Source organism: Pleurodeles waltl, chromosome 4_2 (genome assembly GCF_031143425.1).
Source record: "Pleurodeles waltl isolate 20211129_DDA chromosome 4_2, aPleWal1.hap1.20221129, whole genome shotgun sequence".
NCBI classification, from domain to species: domain Eukaryota; kingdom Metazoa; phylum Chordata; class Amphibia; order Caudata; family Salamandridae; genus Pleurodeles; species Pleurodeles waltl.
In genome coordinates, this window is record NC_090443.1 from 820,996,455 (window position 1) to 821,018,591 (window position 22,137).

Sequence of the window (22,137 nt, forward strand, 5' to 3'; positions counted from 1 at the left end):
TAAAATCCTAACCTATGATGAATTCTGATTTTAAATTCCAATATTGAAACTGCCCTTTTTCAGAAAGTTGGTGTTCTCTTGCCTTAGCTATTTGGTGCCTCCAGCCTGTCTCTGGGTCACATGACTTGATGTAGCTGACAGTTGGCCTTTGTGATTTCCTCCTAGACAGCCATACACAATTGGCAGCTTAGGTGTGATTGGGTGGGCCATCACAGGCAGGATGGGAGGGAGGAGCTGGGCCTAATCCCACTTACACTTGAATACGCTGTGTTCCGTCTCCACACAAAGGGCTGCACACCCCCTGTAGTTGGTCTAGAGCCAGGACCAGTAAGGCACGGTACCTGTGCACTTCTAAGGCATGCCTTTAAAAGCTTCTCTTCACTTCAAAGGCACAACTGGGTATAAACAATGGACCTCAGACACAAACATGAGAGTACACTTCTTGGCCTGTGACTACTCTCCCAGGAAGAAGGACTGCTGTCCTGCTTAAAGGACTGACACTCTGCTGGTCTGCAGCTCTGAAGGAACTGCTGTCCTGTTGTGCTGACCTGCTGCCGTCTTGCCAAGGTGAGAAAAGAACTGGGCCTGCAACTTCACTCTTAATCTCTCAGGACAACAGAGTGACTGTAAGGGCTAGTCTGCTGGCCTCCTGACTTGAGCCCCAGGGACATAAAAGGCTTTCCAATATCTTGTACCAGCCCCTGGACCTTGCAGCACGAGTTCCTGACCCACAAGTTGTGCCATTCAGATCCTGGAGCCTTGTTGTGGCTCAGAGAGCTGAATTCAAGCTTTTTGGTTCTTCAGGACCATGAACAGGTCTGTTCCTACCAAGACCTTGTAGCTCGCACCACAATTTCATGTGAAGCTCCAGCAGCCATCTCTTTGTGCTTCAGCATTGACCACAAGTCGGGGACTGCCAACCCGAAGCTCCATCAATGCCCATCAAAGTGCCTAACCTGGTGACTGTGGCTGACTTGCGCTCCATCACAGTCCGCCTGAAAGTGTGACTTTGACCTGGTCTGGCGCAGCCAGATAGCTGATGCTTTAGGCTTTTTTGTGCCATTTCCACTAAAATCTTTACAAATTCATAACGCCGGTTCCACTGACTGGATTTTTGTAATTTTGGTCTTATTGCATTTAGTACATTCAACTCTACTTTTCTAACTTTGTGTAGGTTCCTTTTGTGTGGTGTTTTTCACTTTACTACTGTTTGAAGTGTTGCTAAGTTAAGCCTGACTGCTGTGTGATAAGCTTCCAGAGGGTTGAGCACAGGTTAACTTAGGGTTGGCTTTTGCCTCAACCTAACAAGGATTGTGGATGCTGCTTGACCAGGGCTCACACTCTAGTCAACCAACCACCCAATTTCTCACAAGTATCAAATATCCAGTGCCCATTCAAGTGTCGGAAACTCATAGAACATTGTAGATCATCCACTCATTGAGGAGTCATAAGGATCAGAACCACCTAGTAAGATCTAAAAACGTGAGTTTTGAGCCCTTTCCGATCAACATGTTGTTGGCTGCTACTCTCAATTAAAGGGGCAGACCTTGATGCCATGACATACAATGACAGTAGTGGAACTTGAGAGGATCGATATTATTATACGCCAAGAGAGATCTTACCTCTAGATTATCTCAATTCCTTTAATAAGAAAAGGCTTTTTCATAATCTAATATGCAATGAATATCAATAACCTTCAGTGTTGCTGTTTGTATGCTATGACCTTGTCTGAATCCTGACTGGGCTGACAATAGTAGTGTTTTAGTATTATCCATTTGGATGGAGAGACGTAATTATCAATGACTTTGCCGAGCAACTGGAGGTTGGTTAAGGGTCTGAAACTGTCCAGACTTTCTGGGTCCATATTGGATTTTTTTTTTATTGGTGTGGTTGAGCATAATTTTAGGTTGTTGCGATGCTTTCTTTGTGATAACAAAGCAGTGATTATTGCAAGGTAGAACTATGCATACATATGGAATTTATATTTCAATATCTTGGTTGAAATAGTGTCTTTCAAGTAGTAAGTGGGATGCATTTGACTGATTATTTTTGTAATGCCTCAGAGAAGTAGTATCTGGAAGGAAATCCAATTGCCGTATATTTTTGGCACATGACCAGAGGGCTGATTAAGATTAGTGCTGAAGACTTCTTTTATTTTGCCAATATTGTTAGAGAAAAAAGAAAGGAATGTATTACATTTTCATTAGAAGGAGATGAAAAACAGCATTGGGAGCTTTGGTGTGTATTCTGGGATTTCTTGCCACAGTAAGGGCTTTGCATTAGTCTGAAGAAAGGCGAATGGAAGGACTGGAACCAGATGAAATAACTTCTCTTGTATGAAATATGAGCAAACGTGCACAGCAGTGGAGATTAAGCACAGACGTTCTCACTTCTGGATGGAATGGAGGATTAAACCCCCTAATGATTTAACTTAAATCTATACACAGGGGAACGTGGGTAGATATACTGCATTTATATTACATATACATTTTAGTTTAGTTATTGCAACTACTCATAATATTTTAATTTTAGTTATCAAATTAATTGTAAAAATCCTTGACTCAAGTTGAGATAATACATAAGACAAGTCAACGATTTAATAAAGAATTTTTTGCATTTTAAAAAGTCTGTTGGTGTATCAAACGGTATATAGAAAATGTTAACCCTTTAAATCATATCTAACATGACCTTAACATAAACAATAGTTTCCAATTGTAAGCTCATAAAATGATTATACCCTAACACTTTAGCCACAAGAGAAGTTTTATTAAATGCATAAATGTAGTACTGTCTGAACAGTCAGGTTAATGTATTCAACTACACTGAACTTAACTGTTACGTACACAAATATTAACAAATCTAGATTCATAAAATTCTATTGGTGCTTAGAAGAAACCATATTGTTCTTAGCCTATATCCTCAACAAAGAGTGGTACTCAACGTTAATAATATATCAGTGTTAGTTAAAGGCTAACAATTATATGGCTACATTTTAATTTCAATTCAGATCATATATGGACATAGAATTTTGCTCACCATTTGGATGAAATGGAATTGTGTTGAAAGTAATTGTGGGGGGAATCTCGTTATACCTCTCAGTGTACTTCATGGAAAGTTGAAGAATCGCATCTAATGGAGAAAAAAATTCTGTGAAAATAGTTAAGGTTCCTCACTGTATCAACTATATTATTCTTAACCAGTAAGGGCCTAATTTCAACGGGCCTCCGCACTCATGGCAGAGGCCCCGCAGTCAAGGCGGGATAGCCGCACCTGTGGTATGACCCTGTACTCATTGTAGGACCTACGCAATGGGTAATTGCAGTATAGAGGTCCTACCACAAGTGCGGGACCTCCCCTCACTCTTCACAATGAATGTGGGCCGCCTCCTCGAATGCGGAGCCCCTTTGTGAATCAGGCCCTCAGTTTCCTCACTTTAACAACTCAAAGACAATAAAAGTAACACAAATACCAAGATTACTCATCTGTAACAATGGTTCTGCAGCTGAAAAATGTCTATATGGAGTGACCCAACCCAAATATTCCCTGTTCTGATTTTGGAGGAGTTGCAGTTCTTTTTGTGTTTTAAATCAAGAAGCCTCTTACATCATTAAGAATGTGAAAACACTAGCCCACCACAGTGACCATAATGGTTGCCTTCTAGAAGCAGTAACAAGAAGTTATCACTCATCGTTCAAGTGTTAAGATGAATGTAGGATGATATATAGAGGGTCAATTTTACCACCTCTTTTAGAACAATCCGCACACTTATTAAAACCTATTTTCAAGCATCTGCTTTTAATGTCACGATTCTGAAGAGTGTCAAGGTAGAGACCATGAGAGTTTTGAAAATAGTGATCTCCCCCATCTGAGAAGATTGCCTCACAGGTAAACAAATATATAATTCAATTAATTTCAGGAAGTAAGCATGAGTTAGCGCGTAATCTGAAATTTGAGGTGTCATCATCTGAATAAAGTGGAAATGAACCTTTTGTAAAACACCAAATATGGCACTTTATCCTTTTAAGAAAATTATGTCGGTATCCGTAGTCCATTATATCATTGCAGGAGACTTAAATGCTAACATTCTGCACTTCGGAAGCCATGCTGTTAAGTCGATTGATGTTAAGTATAAATGCAGGATGCCTCTCCTTCTACATATGATAACTGGGCCGACATCATGTACAGGAATATATATGTCGTGATTGATATGACCAGATGAAGCATAATGCTGAAGTGCTGTGTGATAAAAAAAAAAAAAAAAAAAAAAAGAGTTTTAACGTGTTTTGCTCCATATAATAGGGCATACGATTTGAGTGTCTTTGAGTACTTGAGAGGTATCCTATAAATGAGCACTTTTCCTAGAGAGGATAGATTCGTGATCTATGTGCTGTTCACAAAGGCTGATCCTCCTCCATCAGGCAGGTACTATGCAGTACATACAATCCACAACCTATATTTGCAGCAGTCATTCTGGAGAATGCTCAAGTTTCCTCTAAGCCACAAGAGTGGATTTGACTCATGCAGCTCAGGCTCTACCCTGCATCCTAACTTGTGTAGTTATGAATTTGTTATAGAATAAACTAGACTACAAGTCCCAGAAACGGCTGGTCCGAACAGCCACACATCCCTGGATTTGGGAAAGTCAAGTGTCCCCCTTCTGTAAACTTAAGCTGTGTGAAGTGGAAGTGAACAGAGCTGGTAGAAAGCATGCTACTTCTAAAACGGAAAGGTTTACAGTAAGAGAATATGGGCTTTCCCATTTGGGAGGGTGTTCAACTCCCATGGGCGTTTGGGGCTGGTGGGGCTTTTTCTCATCAGCATCCTTTTGGTAACCACACAACAATAAAAGGAGTTTATGCTTGGTAACACATGGCAGTCACGGCCCATCTTGTGCTGAGCATCGTGTCAACTGATAGGTTAGCAGTAGAATGTATTTTGTGTGAAAGCCTGCACAGTGAGGGATCTTCCAGTGATGTTGCACAGGAGCCAGATAATCTGACCAAGCATGCTTGATTGGTGGTAGGAATGCATGCACCTCACAGAGATCTACTTCATTACAGAAGAAAACTCCTTAGACTCTAAAGAGACCACAACAAACCTCCAAAACAATAAATGGTATTTTTAACAACAGTAATTAGCTCTTCTAAGGGGCAACATGAATACTCTCGGTACTTTGCTGGTCCTATTTGAAAGATGTCGTATTATATGTAGGTTTTCCAGTGTAGTGAAGTGATAGTTTAAAACTTCCTCACTGTGTTAATAAATGTCAATTACAGTGTGTCAATGTCAATTTCAGTTCAGTGTGTAAATGTCAATTTTGGTGTGCTAATGTCAGTGTGTCAATAAATCACAGTCACGGGCGTATCAACTATGTATACTTTTTTCCCCAAGAAGTGCACATTGACCAGAAAACAGTAATCGACGACTGAGTAAGAAAACAAAGGATATACAGGTTAACTAAGCAAGTGCAAGAAAGTGAACAGTTAAAAGGGATAGTGTAGTATACGTTTAATATGCAAACTGTAAGTGGGCACTCCATCTAAACTTTGTTCTTATGTAGGACTTGCGGTGAATATCCATGCTGCGATGCTATATGGACAGCTGATAGCTTACACTAGGTTAGATAACATGTTGCATACCCCTTTCCCTACAAAATGCATGTATCTAAGTACATTTTGTTCCTAATGCCTACACAAATGCGTCCAACATAACACACGGTTCACTGGTTCTTATAACTGAGTAGGTAAGATAGCCTTAGTAACACTGCCATGAAGCAAGAGTTAATCTCAATAGTTTATTTCAATAACATACAACATAGTTATAAAAATCACAATGGATGCACATAGCCAATACATTCAATTCAAATATAAATCGAATGTGGCCACAGCTGCCTTTGAGTGTACCGTAGTAGTGGGATCTGTTTTAAGAGATGTCTTCAAGGATTTCTAAGAGTTTCATAAAACATTGATATATGTATGATGTCTTCGGCCTCCAGCCACGCACTTATAGTTCCTTGGAAGATGTGTATTCATTTTGTATAAACTGTTTAAAGTTAAAGATTAGGAAATCACTTTTTACCCTGTTATTCATGTTCATACTTTGATGATGCTGGAACAACACTACAGCATAAGAGTCTTCAACATAAAAGTACAATAAAGAGGGTAGCAGGCTTTTTCTAACGCTTTCATAAGAGAACATGTATGTACCTCTTTTCAAAATCTTTTTAAACAAAGGAGGGGCGCAAAACGGGATTTTCAAAACTAGATTTACCCATCTTCGACATGATATGGGTCGGTTACTATGGAAGAAAGGCGACGGAGTCATCTATTACTGTAGAACAGTGGATATCTCCTAAATATTTACCATTCAGTTCATGAAACATACGCAACACTCCTATAGTAAATAATGAAATGTGATTGGGTGTTTGACTTCCTATTTTGTTTAATAGGGCATGCAAAGTGTATGGAATTGAACTGTGTCTTATCACTGTGCTAAGCCAACAAATAAACCCTTAAAAGTGCAGTAGAATTAACTTAGTCACATCAACTCTCCAAAGACCAGGTACTGGCAAAGGCAACTCTTCTAGGCTTTGGAGAGAGCTTACACATGTGTATACTCCGCCTTGGGTATCACAGAACACGCGGGGCTGTGTCCAGGCTGTCATAGCAGACAGGCTGTACAATACTCAGCAAGGCACACTCGGGTATTAATCATGGCACACAGGGAGGCCCTGAACATTCACTTGCACATTGCTCTTGTGACAAGGATACACAGAGCACCTTAGGAGCTTATCATGACATACAGTGGTGTGCAATGAGCATCAAAGCCCCTATAGAGCATTCATACTGCTCACCGCGCCATAATGAGCAGCGGCGACTCCGCGCGGTACAAATGCATGCCAAGCACAATACACATTATGGTCTCAGCAACCAGCATCACTGGTCCTGCAACACACATGCACCATGGCACTGGCCCGAAAGAAGATGCTAAATTCAACTCTGGGACCTGCGCTGCAAAACTAAAACTCAGTTTCCATATCTGCTGCAGCAAAGGTGTGGACATGCAATATCAATAATGTGAAACGATTACCACAATTTTAATGAATGAAGACCAAAAGCACACAATATTTTGGTGGCAAATTGAAGGATTTCTAGCAAAACTCACAAATGAAACTCAAAAGCAGAGAGCAGATGAGGCAGGTTGTGGAAGGGGCCTGACAACAAGGTTACCTCCAGTTTACCAATGTATAGAGGATCCGATTATGAGGTAAGAACTGGATTCTGGCAAAGTGGGGAGCTCCTGGAAGAAGATGAAATTAGGGGACAGGCAGTGTACAAGACTGTGGTGACTGTGCAGTGTTTGCTCTCTCCAGAAGAGGCAGGGAGCTCACAATACAAGGATAGCCTAGGTAAGGAAGTCATACTTAAAACATACCTCAAGCGGTATGTGGAGTGCAATGGCATGCGAAGCCCTGCCTGACTCATGGCACGGAGACCTTGCACTTCTTCATTTGGAGAGGGAGACTCCCTGCACTTCGCAGAAGCAAGCGTGTACTCGGATACTTACTACCTGCAATTCTATTTTCCAATTTCAAGCACTGTACGGGAAAAAGGACTGACACATCCCCTAGGGAGACCCTTAACACAGAAACAAAGGAGGCAGCGGGTAGAGGATGGGGGCAAAGTCCTTGAGGGCCACTGTTCCCCGAAACAGACCCACAGCAACGAAATAGAGAAACGAGGAGGCCGAAGTTTATAACTCAGGGTACCATCCTGCGAACATTGTTCGATAGCAATCCGAATGTCAGCATCCTAGCAGTCCAGCATAGCAGTCCGTGGTCTTTTTTGTGAGCGGCTCTTGTTGTCTGATGTTTTTTCTAACTTTCTTTCACTAATTTACGGTTTGGTATTTAAAGAAATGAAAAGAAAGAAAGGAACAAAGAAAGATGAAATACTGGCGGGAACTCTCGGGGTAGCAGCAGCCTGTTCCCCCTGCGTTGCGGAACTATGACAGATTCCTACATTTTGGCGCCGTACCCCAGTCTGGAAAAAATGCTGAAGTTCTAAAACATTAGCCCAGGTGCTTATCACCTCTGTGTGTGCAGTGGCTGCAGCTGACGCTGGAGCATACAGGCCCGCCCCACTAGCTGGATTGATTGATACATTAGTGCAGGCTACTGGGTGCTATTAACTTCTTAGCACACAGATGAGCGCTCTCACCAGCCCTGTTCACGCCCTTGATCGGGGGAGGGGCGTGTGGGGGGGGGGGGGGGACGAGTACATCCACGGAGTGGCACTAGAATGGCAGGACTGTTGCTTCACTTTGCAAATACTGGCAGAGGTTATTCCTTTCCTTGCAATAAAGGAGAAAGTGTTTTTTTCCGAGCATTGTCTGGCATTGATACTTTGTTTCCCCCGCAAGAACACTGCACGACTATTATTAGTCATTTCAGAGAACATCCACATTATACTTTGTGCGCTCAGCACCGCTAAGGTCAGACCTCAGGAAAAATTACACAATTACGAAAAAACACAGATCATTTTCTAAAAAAGGACCATTTCTTCGTACCCTGTAACACGAGAAATTCATATTGCTTTGGTACACACCTTCCCAGATTGAATCCTTAAGACCCTGCACCTTGGCAATCCACTCCAGGAAATTATCATTTACAGGCGTTGCAGAAATGCCCTGGAATGAAAACATAATAATGCAGATGTGATGAGATTACATGTTTACTAGGAAGGTATCAAAAACATTAAATGCTAACCTTCTAAAATATTTTCCTGTAGTTAGCAGCTCTTAAAATACTAACGTAGCACTAATATATCCAATATGTCACACTGAAAGTTTTTTATTAACATATACTATTAAAAAGGCAATAGAGAAACATTTCATGTTCATCCACAATTCGCCTGCAAGTGAGGTGGTCATGGAAATTGGAATGGTGAGGATGACGATTTTCGGGATTGATGAAGAGGAATATGATGGTAATTATTGTATCTGTCCCTACCTTGATAAGGAATCCATTCACCTTTGTGAATTAGATCAGTGCTCGTATTACTTTCATTCTACTGTGCTAAAGATATTAAAAGACAAAAAGTGAAGGGGGTAGAGAGATCACAAAAATCCTTGTCGTCTTGGAGGGCGTGGCTAAAGTAGCCAAAATGGCAGACGTGTCTCCATAGCACTCTGCCACAGATCCCAACAAATTGTCAACAATCCTAATCGGGGACACCCTTAGGGGACCACAACCACTCTCTGGGTGGCATAAGTGCCGTGACCACAAATGGATATAATCAAGAGGTGGCGGGGCTGCTTCCAAAGGGCCCTGGGGGAAATGAGCTGGGCCCGGTGCCTGAGGCCTACAGCGAGACTTCCCACGCGAAGTTGGGAGAAGAACAGGTGGCGGCTCAGAAAGAGTGTGGCCCCCAACCCTCCACTAAGGCCGTGGGGGCAAATGGCAGCCCTTCCACTGCGACAGTGGCCTGCTCCCAGTGACAGAGTGCGGCCACCTCGCGCTGCAACCGGCATCCCCCCTACGTCGGAACCAAATTCGAGGCACATGGGGATGCACCTGGAAGAAAGCTGACAATCAAGACCCACCCAGCTGCCCCCCCCCCCCCCCACACCCAGGTCACAAAAGGGAGGAACAAAGCATCCCCCCGCTACCGCCCTGGACACCTCGCCTAACCATTTGCCGGGTGATGCAATAGCCCTGCCATGGGGAAAGACATTCGGGAGGATGCATCATGCTGCGATCAGCACGAGCCTCACCTCCGCGCCTGAATCAGAGCATGCGGGGCGCTTCCACACCGTGACTTACAGTCCACATCAGGCTAGTGACCTGTGCGTCGCCTGGGGAGCCACCACAACTGCCGAGACCCAGGTAGGCCCGCTCCTAGCGTGCATGACACCGGCTGAGGTCTGTTGGGGGGAGCCTTCCAGTGTACAGCAGGAAGAGAGGGTGACAGATAGGTAGACCCTCATCAGCAACACACTATACCCCTTAAGTGGGGCACACTCATACACTGTGGGCCCCTCTCTATTTCCCCCCACCAATCGGCATCACAATTGAGACGAGAGGGAAGTCAGCAACATAGACCTCGCACCATCAGCAAGTACACAGGCCTGGGTGCCACCCCCCAGGTTGGCCCAAATTCAAGGCACATGGGGGGGGGGTGTCACATCTGGAACGAAGCTGAAAATCAAGACCAACCGAGCGGCCACAATATCCACCCCATCCCCCTGCCAAAAAAGAGAGGAGCAGAACATCATTAGCTATCGCCCCAGATACAATACCTAACCATTAGCTAGGGGATACAATAACTGTGCCACAGGGGAGAGACATTTGAGCAGCTGCCTTTGCCTCGTTCTGCGTGAGCGACTGGCAGCCAAACCCCCCCTTAAGCCTGCAACAAGCCGGGAACTGCTGAACCCGGCCTAATAACCCATCCAAGCTACCCCACTAATGACACCTGCAGCAGTAGTTGCTAGAAGACACGACTAATACAAGTTGCACCCCGCAGGGTGACCGTGGACACAGGCAGCAGCCTACAGCCATTCCTCCATTGGAGGGGCCTGAAACTCACTCCGCACTCACTCTTCAAATCCTGCTGACACCTCTACATATTGCCCCCCAGCCCATTCAGACACATGGGGAAAATTAGCAGGCTCTGCTCCAATGCGAACACACCCCCTTGGCCAGCACCAGACCCACTGTCAATGATTCCAGGCACCCACCAGCCAGCGGCCACACTTTCTGATTCTGACAAGCTGGACCGCGTGTTGGCAGCGACAGAGAGTCACCATGGAGACCCGGTTTGGCACCCTGGCAGCGAAGATCAGTTACCTGCAAGACAACCATTGGAAACTTGCAGACAACATAGTGAGAGCAAAAAGGCTAACGCAACCCTACAGTCCATTTCAACTGCCCACCAGACAGCAATACAAAACATATGTGATCAAGTCCAACACCTTGAGACCAGGAGAGATGACCTAGAGAGTTGCTCTCGGAGGAGCAACTTATGCATCCTTGGCTTATCAGAGGGGATCAAGCTCTCAGACCACCTGATCTACCTGGAAACCTGGTTCAAGACTTTTAGACCTGACACAGAACTCTCACCCTTTTATTTGCTGGAAAGAGCCCACCGGGTGCCAGCGCAGCCTACACCCCCAGGAAATCCTCCCCACCCAATGCTGGCCAAACTACTACACTTCAGGAATCGAGACACAATCCTCTGAGCTGCCAGACTAGCAGGACCCCTGAGCGTCAAAGATAAGCTGATCATGTTATTCCCCGATTACACCCAAGTGGTCCAGTCACAGCTCTCCTCTTTCTCAGTAGTGAAAAAGAACCTCTGCCAACTAGGCGTACAATACTCATTGTGATTTCCAGCCTGCCTTAAAATAATGTCCGAAGGCACCACCTTATTCTGTACTGACCCGAAAGATGCATGGGATTGGGCAGACCAGCACCATGAGAGCAAGTCACGCCCACGTGACAAATCCAAGCAGCCAACTCTTGGTAGTCAAGCCCGTGGACACAGGAAACCATGGTAGAAGACAGCTTCCCGCCTGGAAACCACGTCCCCACCAAACTTGGAGAAAATCATCATGGCTCGCAAACAAGTCTTACAGGCAGCAGCCAACCTTGGTGCCACTAGAACCACTGAGGATTACCGAGGACCACACCTCCTCTCCTCTGACGAAGACACCAACCCATTGAAAGACTCTCTTGGAGACTCACAGTACCCTTCATTAGTCACACCACAAACGGCAGACACTCTCATTTAGCCTCTCCGTACTTTAAATCACCACACCATTGGCACCCATCGCAGAGATCTCCCTTTAGAGAACTCCTGTGTAACTGCCATGTGACACGGTATCACCGCCCGAGAAATACACACATTTATGAATCACCAGAGCCCAGTACATGAGGCCAACCACATAATAATTCCCAGGAACAATAAAGATGGGCACTGGGAGACCAGAGGGAACAATTACCCAGAGTACACTCCGTTCTCCCCCCAGGGGGCCTCCGATCTCCTACGTGATATAAGCTAGACAGCTACCACTCTCAGCCACAAACACCGCTTACCCGCCCACACTACAGTAAAGTAGTAGTACATTTACTGAGTTTGGGTGCATCACCTGTTGTGAAGGGCTCCCTTGTATTACTCTCCCAGTTCTCCCACTATCGGGCAGGCTTGCGCTAGGGTTATGGCTGGGTGGAACTCAACATGGCTGCCCACATACCACCCCACAGCGATACATTGCTTCACCCAACTACCCGCAGCCACTACACATCACCGCAACAGATAGCCTGCTCCTTACGCTTAACGTCCGCTGCATGCACACAGCCTGCAAATGTTATGCAGTTACTCCTACATTAAACAACAGTGAGCACAAGCAGCAATTTTACAAGAGACACATTTATACCAGTGAGCTGGACCGCCTGTGCAAGCAATTGAGGGGGTCACATTTACGACACAATCGACTCAGCATACGCCAAGGGCACCCTTACATGAGTTCGATCTGGGGTTCCCTTTCAAGAAATGTGCATGACAATTGACAACGAAGGCCGGTACGTCCTCTTTGAAGGCCGAATCGATGGCCAACTGCTTCTTATAGGGAGCATTTATGCTCCAAATGCCGATGAAGGGGTATTTTGTGATGTGCTGTCAGCGATACTCTCCCTTAAAACATATGTACTCTTGATATTAGGGGGAGACTTCAACTGTACCCTAGACCTTAGTCTAGACAGGTCCCAACCCCCACTGTCTTGCACGGCACCGCAAGCTTAGATGGAGCACTACAATGGCTTCAACATTGGTCGTTAATAGACGTATGGAGGTCGCTTCACCCTGGGATCCATCTTTACTCCTTTTACTCTGTACCTCACAACCTGTATCTCTACCTAGATCGCTTTCTTTGCTCTTCGCCCCTACTACACCTGGTTCAACATTCTGACTACCTGGTCCGAATGATCTCTGATCATGATGCACACACCATGGATATTGACTGGGCACTCCCTCGTCCACCGGTACCCACATGAAAGATACCATGGGACTGCCTGACCTGGTCGTCCGAGCAGAACAGGCAGACAACATTTGGAACTACTTCTCTGAAAACAATGTCATCTGCGGAGACATTACAATGGGACACTTACAAGGTGATGACAAGGGGAGTCTGCATTCAGAAGATCGCAGTTGTCTGCAGGACCTTAGAGAGAGATGAACAGACCAAGTGCAAACTGACTTCTCTGAACAAGGAACCCCTCTAGGGACCCGACATTACCTGCAAGACTTACAAAAGCAAATTCTGACCACGCCACCCTCCTAGAGGACCTGAGGTAAGGGGCGGCTCCTCCATTAGAGAGGAGGAGCGTCGCCCCACTGAAATGCTCCCAGAGACAAAAAATAAAATTAATTCATTACCATTTTATTTTTCCTCAACCCGTCCCGATCCAAGTGTCAGGACAGTAAAGGACCTGTTGAGTGGTAGCAGCAGCAGGGAGGAGTGGTGGTGGCTTCCTGTGCACTGGTTCTTGCGACAGCCATCCAGACATGCGGACTTTAAACTTCTCTAACCCAGCTGTCTTAAGGTAGCTGGATTAGAGAAAGCCAGGCCTCAAGTGCTCTTAAGAACACTGTGAGAGGCCGCTCCCTTCAATCCTGGTGCTACTTTCATGCTGTTTGCCAGCATGAAAGTAGCTCCAGGATTGTTAGGGGTATTTGCTGGAGCCTGGGACTCTGGAGGAGACAGAGCAGAACACTGACCGCAGTGAAGACGTCGTGCAGCAAGCAAGGTAAGTGGCTATTTCTTTATTTATTTACTGTCACCACTCACCTTGCACGCATGCACCCACCAACCCACAGCCCATTTCCTGCCCCCTCACTTATAAGTACTTGACAGCCGCTGCTGCCTGAGGTGCTATAACTTCATCGCCTATGCCCCTAAAGTACATAGAGAAGGCGACAAAGCCAGCAGGGTCCTTGCATGGCTTATCCGCTGTGAGACAGACCTCCCCCAATCACTGAAATAGTTACCCCTAAGGATACCAAGCTATACCAGCAAGCAGCTACCCTGCCTTCTTCGATTGTTACTCCGCTATGTGCTGTGCCCCATCAATGGTTACGCCATCCCTCTCTGGGGCCTTCCTAACTGGCACTCCTATCCCTACCATCCACACATCACTCAAGGAGTCCCTGGAATTGCCAATCCCCGATACAGATGTAAATCAGGCGATACGTGACCGAGCTCATAGTAAAACTCCGGGACTAGACGGCCTCCCACTAGAATACTATAGCATCTTCTTGTCCCAACTAGCTCCTCGTCTCACGGCCATGTTTGCGGCTGCCCTCAGCACGGGTGAATTACCGCATTCTTTGCAGGAGTCCCTCCTGATTACCCTCCCAAGCAAGACAAATAATCCATGATATTAGCCATTTATAGGCCTATAGCCATCCTAGGTGCAGACTACAAGATCCTGGGGAAGATCCTAGCAGACAGATATGCCCAAATCCTACCATCCCTTATTCACATTGATTAAAATGGTTTTGTGCCCAGTCATAGCATCTCTCAGAACATTCAACAACTTTTCCATATCCAAGACCAAGTGTGAGGCAGGTTTCCGAGAAAGGCATGTCTCATCCTGGATTTGGAAAAGGCATTTGATTATCTAACATGGCATTACTTATTTGCAGTACTTACCCGCATGAGGGTAGGACCAAAATTGTTACCATACACCAGCCATTGTATACTAATCCTACATCCCGAGTTCGCCTGGGCCATCTCATCTCGGCACCCTTTCCTGTTGAACGAGGCACGAGACAGGACTGCCCCTGTCCTCACTCCTAGTCGCTCTCACGATGGAGCCCCTCGCCATCGGCCTTCGCGAGGAGGGCCATGACTAGGACAGTCACCTGGTAGATTGAACACACGCAGTCTCACTTTATGCTGATGACCTACTTAAATAATATATATATATATATACATATATATATATATATATACACAGTATATATATATATATATATATATATATATATATATATATATATATATATATATATATATATATATAAGACGCCACAATGGACCTTACGTTCCTCCAGGCTACCCTGGCGGACTTTGCCTCGGTGGCAGGGCTATGAGTTAACTGGTCAGAATTATCCGCTTACCCTCTTTGCCCTGACCAGCCACCCCTTGAACGCCAACTGGGGGACACCACATACCATGGCAATCGACTTGTTACTTAGGTATCTACCTCTATCACAACCCGCTGACCTGTACGAGGGAAACCACCACAAAGACCTGTCGAAATTACGGCACAAGAACAATTCTGCCAATCTATTTCCCTGGCCCCCACAGGCAAGATAGCATTAGCAAAAATGTTCATCTTACTACAATATTACTATATATTATATTACAATATATATTACTACTATATTACTTTGAAAATCTCCAAGTTATCCCTCCACGTTCCTTTTTTAAAGAACTGGACTCTATCCTCTCCAACCTAATCAGGGGCACCAAACGGCACTGAGTAGTTCTTCTAAATTGCAACTCCTCACTGATTGCGGAGGCCTAGGGGCCCCATCATTCGAGGCCTAGTTCTTAGCATTACAACTCCAATGGCTGTCCCTTTGGCTGTCAAGCAGATATATGGGGAAGCTTCCGACAGCAGTGGATTCATACCAAAATTGACTCTCTAGGGATTCCTCCTCCCGAAGGCATGGCCCTCTTCCCCCTGCCACTATAGGTCTCAGTGGCACTGACTTATATGGCCCACATCCACCGTTTATCCTGCATGGCCCCAGCATACGCACCCACCCTCCTGCTTGTCGGACTGCCTCACTGGCCAGGATACTACACAGCCACAAATTTAAAGACCTGGACAAAACATTCAGTACAGGTCACAGGTGACTTGTTCTCAGATGGACATCTCCTCCCCTTGGATCTCCAGATCGAGGATTATAATTTCTCACCAGGGCAATTTCTATTGCACAGACAACTTGAATGCACCCTTTGCACTCTCTGGGAGATCACAGATGAGAAACCGCCCACCTACCAAGTCCTAAAACCTATTTTAGTTACGGCACCTCATTACATGGATACATAAAGCCATCCAGGAGCTCACCCTAGTCTCCCTCCTCCCCCTGCACCAAACTTGGGAAGATGATTTTGGGAAGGTGCTACATGATAAGGAGTGGGAAAAAAGCACTTCAGTTCCCCAAAACAGTCTCCCTCAACTCCCGATTCAAGAGTATTCAGTTCCATATGCTTCATATGGCGTACCTAACTCCAGCGCAGCTGAATCAAATTTTTCCCAAAGCACAAGCGAAATGCCCACGCTGACAGTCTGGAACTCCCGAACCCAGGCGTGCTCTATGGACATATTAAAGCGTAGGAAGCAGCACAAAGTACGAACCCACTTTGCATCCCTGTCCCTTTTATCAGCCAAGAGAACTATCACGTTACACTGGCGATCCCTTAATGCCCACCCAGTTGCGGCTTGGCAAGGCGCACTACGAAAATGGGGCAGTGCAGAGGAGAATGTGCTTCGCTTTGAAAAAGCGAGACATGCGTACACATCCAATCTCTTCCCAGTGGGCCACCTTACTGACTTGCTTCCAACAAGAAGTACACAAGGATGACCTCCCACCATGATCATACAAGTATTACACGCAAGCTGTTCACACACCATAAGCCGATGACTTCCTCAGTGCCGTCATATCCAGGCCCACGTCGATGCCTATACAGACCCGCACCACTAATCACACAGCCACTATGCCGACGTAATCCATAACACAACATACCCAGTGTAACACAACCACACGATACTGCCCACTCTTACCACCCGCCGTTCCCCTGTTTATATTCTCCTCCCACACCTTATCCGTTTTAATTCCCCAGTTAAGGCAACAAGCTCACTCATCGCTACATCCTCCAACCATCTACTTGAACTTACTGTGATCTCTGGTCTTTCGTCTCGTACCTCCTACATCCAAAGATGTCAACAGACCAATACCACAACATCTACTGGGAAGTGGCTAAGTTTCCTCCATGTTCCTTGTAATGTTTGTATTTTTGCACCTCCTAAACCCAATAAAAATATTTAAAAAATTCTTGTTGTCTTATAACACTAATTCTGCTATTCCCTTTTAACCCTATCATGGGCAGTACGAGGACACAATATGGTTGCATAGCTAACCATCACTGGTGAATTTCATTGGATTTTTTTAGGTTGTTTTTAGGCCCATCAAAAGACTTCTTTTTTTTCAGGAAATTGTAAAGCTCCCACCATCGACCCTATTTCAAGATGGGGGTGAAGGTAGAGGTTGTAACAAATGAATAGCACAACCCAGTGCTAGTTGCAACATTCTGCCATGCAGTGATTAGACGGTGGCAGTCACTGTCTGAGTTCAACATGGCCAGGTATTGAGGCTGGACGGAGGTGAAATGGGAGGGCAGTTTCAGCTTTCAGAAGACACCGGGGTTTCACCTGAAGCATGCAAGGAAGTCTCAGGGGTAAAGTCAGCAATCGTATTAATCCCCAGGTATTCCCTTGTGATACCTGGCACCCAGAGAGAGTGATCTTTTTGATACCCAGCCCTGCAGGTCCCTAATGATTTCCATCAGTTTTCCAAGCATGCAGAGGACAGTGGGGGGATACTGAGATTCCACAGGTCTTGCTGGTGCAGGAGACCCTGAGGTTCATCCACCTGCCCGAGTTCCACCAGGTGGACCTCCAGGGATTCTAAGGGGAGCAAGGAGATCCGCATGGTAAGGCATGCACCATCAGGGTGATCAGCAAGATCAAAATACAGGATAAGATTGCAATAGCCATAATGTCGACTATATTCCATGCTTACAGAAAGATCAATCTGATGAATGTTCACCCCATACACACTTTATCAAGAACATCTTGGCAATATGTCTTGATGATCTGATAGGTGCTAACAGATTTCTCAGGCTGTTTGGAGAGCTTTCAGATTGCCTGAACTAATTTTCATTCACATTTTAGAGAAGCATGCTCTATCTGGTGGCCCAGTAATTATACTTATCATGGTGTTTTACCGCCCCAGATTGTAAACCTGGAGCAGCCTTGTGGGAGGAAGGAATATTCCCTCGTTTGATCCTCTGGCATTAAACACATTTATTACTAATTACCCCTTTATTTTCCTGATTCATGGGTTATGGTACAACTCACAAGACCATAACTTGTGTCAACTTGGCCATTTTCTTTATTATCTAAGTTTTAAAGGGTGTTTTCTCAAACTTAAAAAATATCATTAAAGGAGGCAAAACAATGTTAATCGGTTTTTTTCTCTTTCTGGGTCTTACACTCTTGGTCTGTAAATAAGGCAGAGGAGTGTTTGACAATATGATGTCAGTTGCACTTTAGACGAAAATCTTTGAATGGAAGTCTTCCTTTCAAGTTTCAAGTAAGCTCGTTGTGTCAGTCTTCAACACAAGTTAACCTACATGATCAAATGTATTCTAAATTTAAAGTGTTACCCTTTCACATACTTACCTCGGTAGTACGTTGACACTTTATAACTCAGGAATAACAGTTGCAAGATTGTGCCAGAAAAATACAGTAGCTAGAATATCGACTGCCACAATATCACGAAGAAAAATAAACAGAAAAGCACAGATTTACTATTCTGAACTCCACATAATATGTACTTTAAAGATCGTGAAAGGTAGGTAGATGTGGAATACAGTATAGAAAATCTATATTTAACTCTATGTACTCCCGTTCACAGCGTTGTGGTAGTAGATATTGTGCTACAATATTTTTAGCACAATATTTTCCCACACATTATTCTGACATACTATCCACTAAGATTATAAAATAATACACGATGTTCCAAATAATTGCACATGACTGTCACTGTAATCTGGCTGCTTTCTGGATGTTACCTTCTTGTGGCATAGCTGAACATCCTGACCTGGACATGGCCTATAGTAGGGTGTTTGGATCACTTGGTTGTAAACAGAACGGAATCCCTACTTTTGTGAAGAACGGGCTCTTGTTTTCAAATGGGAAGATTCGTGTTCTACAGTATGGGCATTGCAAACTTTCTCTGCCTTCAGCTTCTCAGAAACTGAAATAATCAGTGGTAAATTAAAAAAAAAATAAGTGGCCATGATACTTACATAAATGTTGGATTCTTGGAGCTGTGTGTATTCTCTTTCCAAAAGCAAGTATGTTCTGGAGTGCATAGCTGATATGGCCTTACCAAGGCTTCAAAAGAACAAACAAGAGAATAGCTGTGATTGGTCATAAACACACGAAAGAGTAAATTAATACATTTCCTTCTAAGGTACACATCACATCAACGGCATTTGATACATTCTTTCTTAATTAGTTGCAGCCAGGTAATTTGAAAAGAGTGCACACTGGACCACAGGTACTCAGGAATTAAACACTCGGGTTATTAAAAAGATAACATATTTTTGTTAATGTTGCCTCCTAAAAAAGTAAAAATCTCAATAACATACAAAATAAAACCTCAGTTTATTTTTATCACATTCTCTTGAATATTGTAGAGCACATTGATGATGGGTTGTGTGTTAAATTAGTTAAAAATGAGAAAGAGGATGATGAAAACTCAATGCTCCAGGAAGCACAATCTTTCATTTCACTTTTGTTTAAAAATACATTTGCTAAATCCGGCATCTTAGATGTATTCTCCCGCTAGCATTTTGCCTTTGAACCTCTTGTTTTTGCTGACTTCGTTTTTGCTGGCCTTATGATTCTGCACACCTTACCACTTTTAAGCAGTGCTAAAGTGCTTGTGCTTGTTCCCTAACATATTTTAACATTGGAATATACCTGATTGGCATATTTAACGTATTTATAAGTCCCTAGTGAAATGCACTGTGTGCCCAGGTTCTTTCAATTAAATGCTACTAGTGCGCCTGCAGCACAGATTGTGCCACCCACCTAAGTAGCGCTTTAAACATGTCTCAGGCCTGCCATTGTAGATACCGTGTGTGCCATTTTGAACTGCCATTTCAACCTGGCAAAACAAACCTTTTGCCAGACCCAGCCTCCCATTTTAATACCTATAGATCACCCCTGAACAGCCCAGAGTGCAGATGCAATGTATTTAAAAAGTAAGTCATGTACTTTTAAGTTTTACATCTCCTGGTTCGGAAAAACTCTTAAATTCGTTTTTCACCACTGCAAGGCCTAGCTCTCTAATAGGTTAACATTGGAATTGCCTTATTACATTTTATAGACGTAGTTTCCGACTGGGAAGAGATAACCCCTTCAAGTTAGGTGTCTCTGGAGTCACAATTTGAAATCCTAAATTGTGGTAAAGTCGGATTTTAAATTGCAATTCTGAAAATGCCACTTTTAGGAAGTTTGTATTTTCTTGACTTAGCCATTTGGTGCCTGCAGCCTGTCTCTGGTCACATGACTGGGTGTAGTTGGCAATTGGGCTCTGTGTATTCCTCTTAGACACTCACACACAATGGGAGCATAGATGTGACTTGATAGGCCATCCTGGGCAGGATGGGAGGGAGGAGCTGGACACAGCCTCAAACTTGAATAGGCTGTGTCCTATCCCCATACAAAGAGCTGCATACTCCCTGCAGTTAGTCTGGAGCCAGGGCAAGGAGGGCACATTGCCCAAGTTAAGCCTGATTGCTCGGTTCTAAGGTACCAGAGGGTAAGCACAGGTTAATTTGGGGTTTGCTTGTGCCTTACCCTGGCAAGAACTGTTGTTGCTGCTTGTCCAGGGCTCACACCTCAGTCAACCAAGAACCCAATTTCTTGATATTGATATTTTGTGTGCGTACTTGGGCCGAAAGGGATACAAAGCCATCAAGTGAGGGTAGAGGTTTCTCTGCACCTTTACAATGATAAATGACAGTAAATGCTTACAAGTAGAGGCAGCATCACAGAGGGGTGAGGAAGGCAAGGCCAAGGATACACTGTAGCATGAGCATGATATGAAGATTGTAAAGAGTTGGGTTTTGAGAACTTTCCTGTACTGCACCCCTCAAGTAGAAAATATGAGGTGCAAAGATAAGATATACCAGGTTCTTTGTGACAACAAGAAAAGAACAGCATTATATGCTTATCAAACATTAAAATGTGAAGTTTTCTTTGTACTTTGGCACTATGTGAGTACACCGTGATGCATAATCCAACTTGCATTTTGTAACCCAGTGCTGCATTAAGTGTGCAAAGGTCAATTGCTGGCCAGAGGCAATACCTTTGCATTTTTTCATTTTTATATAGGATACATAACAGATAACCATGTAATATGCTTCAGTATTGCATTTGAGGGATACTGGCAGCATAATAAAACCATAAGGCCGCAGGTCAAGTGGTTTGCAAGTGTCATCAGATCTTTGAGATGGCATTTTTGCATGTTTATTCTGTGGTGCACAGCAAATAAAAAATGTTTTCTTCAAATTGCAACTAACACTGCACACTAATTTGAATTAAAATGTTTACATTTATCTTTCGTGAATAAATTGTTGATATAACAGTGAAAAATGGTGAGAGCTACTAAATGTATACAGGTCATTGGCTGTAGCATTTACCACATAATTATGAAACTGCCATATTTGCCACATAATGTGCCACTTAATTTGTAGATTTCGCAAACTACATTGTTTGTACCTCAAATGGTTGAAAACAATACTTTTAGGGATGTGCAGCATAATTTTGCTTTTTTGCCACATAATTTAGATGACTCTGCTGCATAAATTAGATAACCTTGTTGCATAATCCTCACACCCATGAAAATGGTAAAGCTCTACAGAGGGGTAATATGGGGCAGGTCTTTAGGATTATGAAACCGATATGGAACTCATATCTCACAACGAGCTGTGAAATATTTCACTGAGACGGATACCTGTGAAATATTGTATATATATATATATATATATATATTACCTACTGGCGGTCACCAGTAGGTAGTAAAATTTAGGACCTAGTTTCAAGAAGAATAGCTCTCTTTGTTTTGCCAATAATTTTGGCACCGTTTGATGAATCTTCACTAAATTATCAAAACTAGTTTGCCACTCACTTCAGCTTATGTTTAGAAAGTTTCAGGGTGATTCATCAGGCGGGGCAGAGTAAAAGGGGAGGGGTGTGGGAGGTGA

The 22,137-nt window shown here is 44.1% G+C and overlaps 1 protein-coding gene across 1 annotated transcript in view; it reads right to left on the reverse strand.

The window, feature by feature from the left end:
- Positions 1-22,137, reverse strand: part of UBE2U (ubiquitin conjugating enzyme E2 U) — a 355,949-nt gene that overhangs the window by 286,253 nt on the left and 47,559 nt on the right. The window contains exons 2-4 of the mRNA XM_069232516.1: positions 19,168-19,255; positions 8,607-8,688; positions 3,037-3,129 (exon numbers count right to left, since the gene is read on the reverse strand). Of these exons, the coding sequence (XP_069088617.1) occupies positions 3,037-3,129; positions 8,607-8,688; positions 19,168-19,233 (241 nt within the window). The 5' untranslated portion in view covers positions 19,234-19,255. The remainder of the gene's footprint in view (positions 1-3,036; positions 3,130-8,606; positions 8,689-19,167; positions 19,256-22,137) is intronic.